General features: G+C 42.1%; 1 protein-coding gene across 1 annotated transcript in view; it reads right to left on the bottom strand.

Moving 5' to 3' along the window:
* LOC104157746 (formin-F-like) overlaps positions 1 to 3,290 on the bottom strand; it is a gene marked incomplete at its 3' end in the record, with an annotated part of 31,301 nt that extends 28,011 nt beyond the window's left edge. The window contains exons 1-2 of the mRNA XM_009695203.1: positions 2,918 to 3,290; positions 1,154 to 1,258 (exon numbers count right to left, since the gene is read on the bottom strand). Of these exons, the coding sequence (XP_009693505.1) occupies positions 1,154 to 1,231 (78 nt within the window). The remainder of the gene's footprint in view (positions 1 to 1,153; positions 1,259 to 2,917) is intronic.
* Between the last annotated feature and the right edge of the window lie 421 nt (positions 3,291 to 3,711).

Raw genomic sequence — 3,711 nt, 5'->3', positions numbered from 1 at the left:
CGGTTCAGAAAGTTACTTTTAAAATTTAAAAAACCCACCAAGTTTATCTCAAAATCACTATCTACTGTGGTGCAAAAAAAATTCAGATTGTGTTATTAGCACATCATAACATTTCACTGGTTCCTGGAGATGCTCCCATAGGGAGGCTGGTTCGAAAATCCAGAGCGGAAGGGGAAATAGATAGTGAAAATTTCTCCAAAGAATTCTCTGCTGGCACTTCTGTGGTGATGATGGACAGAGATTGCAATGAGAGAGATACTGGACAGGGATTATGGAGAGGAGCACAAGGCTGGTGTACTAACATACACAGTTAACGTATTCCTCGATCTCAAACCATTTTCACTCACTGTTATACAACTTCTACTTTTCTCAGGAAACAACTTCTATGCTTTCTATAAAATGGAAAGATGCTAATGATCCACTTCTGATTGTCAGTGAAGAGATGAAGGTTTTAACAGCAGAAAAATTAAATTTTTATGTCTTAGTCTGATCCTGAAGAAATCTCTTGGTCTGCTGATCTATGCTCAGCAAAGCTATGTTCTTGTAGGACCCCAAAACAGTTTTAAGCCACCTTTACACTGATTCTGCCTTTGCATGGTGGAAGGTCAGAGCTAACCATAGGCAATGTTAGAATTGAAGTCACACCAGCCAAGGCTTTGTACTTCGTAGCCAGCAATTCCTGGGGTCATGCATAATGCTGAGTTGTCAGACCCTCTTACAGTGACCAGTCATGACCCAAGGACAACCCAACACTAGAAGACCCCTCAGAGTTTAGATCCATCGTGTTCTTGAGGTGCTTCATGGTATTAGATCACAGATTTTGCCCTACATTTATTGTTACAGTACTTGATGCTGCACTTGGAATAACAAAACTTGTGTGGATACATCTGATCTAGATATAAACTACTTAATCCAGGTAAGGACGTCAACATAGCTGCAGCATCCACATGAGATATCCATTAAATAGGATACAGGCAGCATTAGCCATTAGTACCTGACATACGCTGTTACAAACTGGAGTGTATATGTTTGCACAAGCTGGGACTACATCTTTGAAAACAATATAGACACGTTCCTAACGCTCAACCAGGCTTTCCAGAACATGCTCATACATTTGAATGTCTTGCAAAATAGACCAAAGGAGTGACCTTACCTTTTCAGCATACACCTCTTTCTGTGCCAAATGCAAAGCTTCTTCAATGCTCACTTCTTTATTTTTCACCATGTTCATAATTTTGAGGATTTTTTCCTGGTTTAACTGGAAAAAAAGTCAATCAAATGTTTTTAGAGACTGTTTTTTCATCTGGCCATTGAGGATACAGAGTGCTTGTGACAGTTACAGCTATGGTATCTGCCATAAAATTACAATTTCATTCATATTTTATGTTCTATCGACAACCTACCCAGCAAATATAATCTCCCTTTGAAACCTGGTGAGAGTTCACAAGATATCAAATACAGAGGCTTTTACAATTTTAGAAGATGGGGTGGTAATATCTGGAGCTAGAACTGCCAGGAGGAAATGTTTTTTAGTTAGAAAATCTGGCAAGAAGTGAAAATATCAATTTTGCATGCTTGCCTGTGTCTTACCCTTAAAGAACTGCATACAGACAACATGAAAGTAAAATCAGGACCATTTGAAATTTTCGGGGTCAAGGGGGGAAAAATTGATGTTGGTACCACCAAGTACAGTTGTCACGTGAACTTACCTAAACATGTTAACAAGCCAGCATTGCACTTCCCTTCTTTTACCCAAAAAGGAGGTTGCACTGTCAATAAGCTTACACACAAATTTATGTCGCTCTTAAGTGAATCAGTTGGGGATTGCAATGCAAACAGGAATTGAGCAAAGAAAAAAGGCAAGTGGAGTAACCAGGAACCCAGAACCACAGCCACTTACGTTGTTGGTAAAGCTCTTTCACAGACTTTGTAGAAGGAACAAACAATCTCCCTTCAAGACAGACCAAAGAGTTCCCTTGTGTGATATCCTTTCCTCAACAGTAGCAGAAGTGGGAATTTGGAAGGAGCGTAGCTAGGTTTTACCACCAGAGCTCAGGAACTTGTGATTTTTTTTATCCAGTAGCTTAGCTACAATATTCAATTAGCTACAATATACAATGTTTGCTAAACCCCTGGAGAACAACTTCACCACCAGGACATAAGTTAGTCCAGCAAAATCTTTCTTTCAAATCATCCTTTTCAAACTCTTCCACGTGGACATCTGGGTGAAGAGCCCACCTCAGGAGCGTTGCCCAGGCAGTCAGGAGCAAGGGGAAAAGGCAGGAGAGTTCCCTGGGGGATCGGGATGGGGGCCTCCCCCGTGTCCCTATTGCCGGAGCTGCTGGGAGGCTAACACATTCAGGGCAATCTGAATGTGGCTACCTCAAAGATGAGGCACCAAGACCTGGAGTGGGTTTTTCTGTTCCTGCAATAGGAAAAAGAAGGCAAAGAGCTAAAGACAGGTATCCCTAGAGAGCCAGGTCTGCTGCCTGGGAGGGTGAGGGTGGGTAGAAATCGGGGCTCCTGAGAGCTGCCAGTTTTGCCACCTGAGGCTCGCAATTGCTACCCCCAGCAGCAGCCACCGAGCTGCTTCCCAGAGAGCTCCGAGACAGGCAGAGCAGGCAGCAGGGCTGCAGCGGCTTTGCCACCCCCAGCACCTTCCTGCCCAAACCAGCTGCCTGCTTTACCTACATCTACAGCTCTCCACAGATACGGCAGTTTCTCTGCTGAAAACCCCAGCAACGCAGCCTCGCGGCAGAACAAGATCCTCTCCACCCACCCAAGCACCACAGTCACCTGGCACAAGCCTGATGGGCACCATAAAAATAACCAGTCACACCGCAGCGGCCAGGGACCAGTAAATCTATAGGTTCTCTCTTTTTCTGAGTCACACTACACCAAACGCACTTTAGCTTACTAAATTTCTAACATCTCAACCAGTTTCTGATTAACAGACACATTGTATGTTTTTACAGCCTACAAATAAAAACAGGAGTAAAAGAAGAAGAAATATTTTGGTTTTAAAGCCTTGGAATTTTCAATGCTAATATAAAGGTAACTTACGGCATAGCTCCCAGCCGCAAATAGTAATGTGAACAGTGAGGAAAGAATGAAAGCAGTCTGATAATTCATTCACGCTTGCTGATGCACAGAAGGTTCCTACAATGACCTCCACGTTTTGTATTTGAATTTTAAATGGCCATATATTTACACCACAAATACACTGTATACAATTAGACGTTAACAAGCTAATTCCCCACTGAACAGGCTCTATGCAAGCAAACAAGAATATGGATATATTTTGAACTGAAAAATATAGTTTCCTTAAGGCTAAGCTCTACCAGTTTTAAAGTGCAAGATCCTGTTTATACAGGATAGCAGTTCTAGATAGGAAGTTGGATAGTATTTTTGCAACTGTTAGGCCCTATTTATGGAGAAGGGTTCAAAGATTTTGCAGCATGATGACAATGATAACAAAGATAACTGTGCCTTATGTCAAAGGCACAGTCTGAATGACATAAACAAGACAAGTATTTATTTCCTTTGGTTCAGCACACAAGTAATTCAACTAACAAGCTCAGTTCACATTTGAATCTCATGGTGGTGTCCAGCTACACAATACATCGTGCACATCTGCGGGGATGCTTCCTGAGACCGGCCATGAAAACAAGAGTTTCAACTTGAAAAATACGAGGCTTTGAACTTATTCGG

The sequence above is a fragment of the Cariama cristata genome, unplaced genomic scaffold (genome assembly GCF_000690535.1).
Source record: "Cariama cristata isolate BGI_N322 unplaced genomic scaffold, ASM69053v1 scaffold16322, whole genome shotgun sequence".
Lineage (NCBI taxonomy): Eukaryota > Metazoa > Chordata > Aves > Cariamiformes > Cariamidae > Cariama > Cariama cristata.
This window is presented reverse-complemented; position numbering and strand designations above follow the sequence as displayed.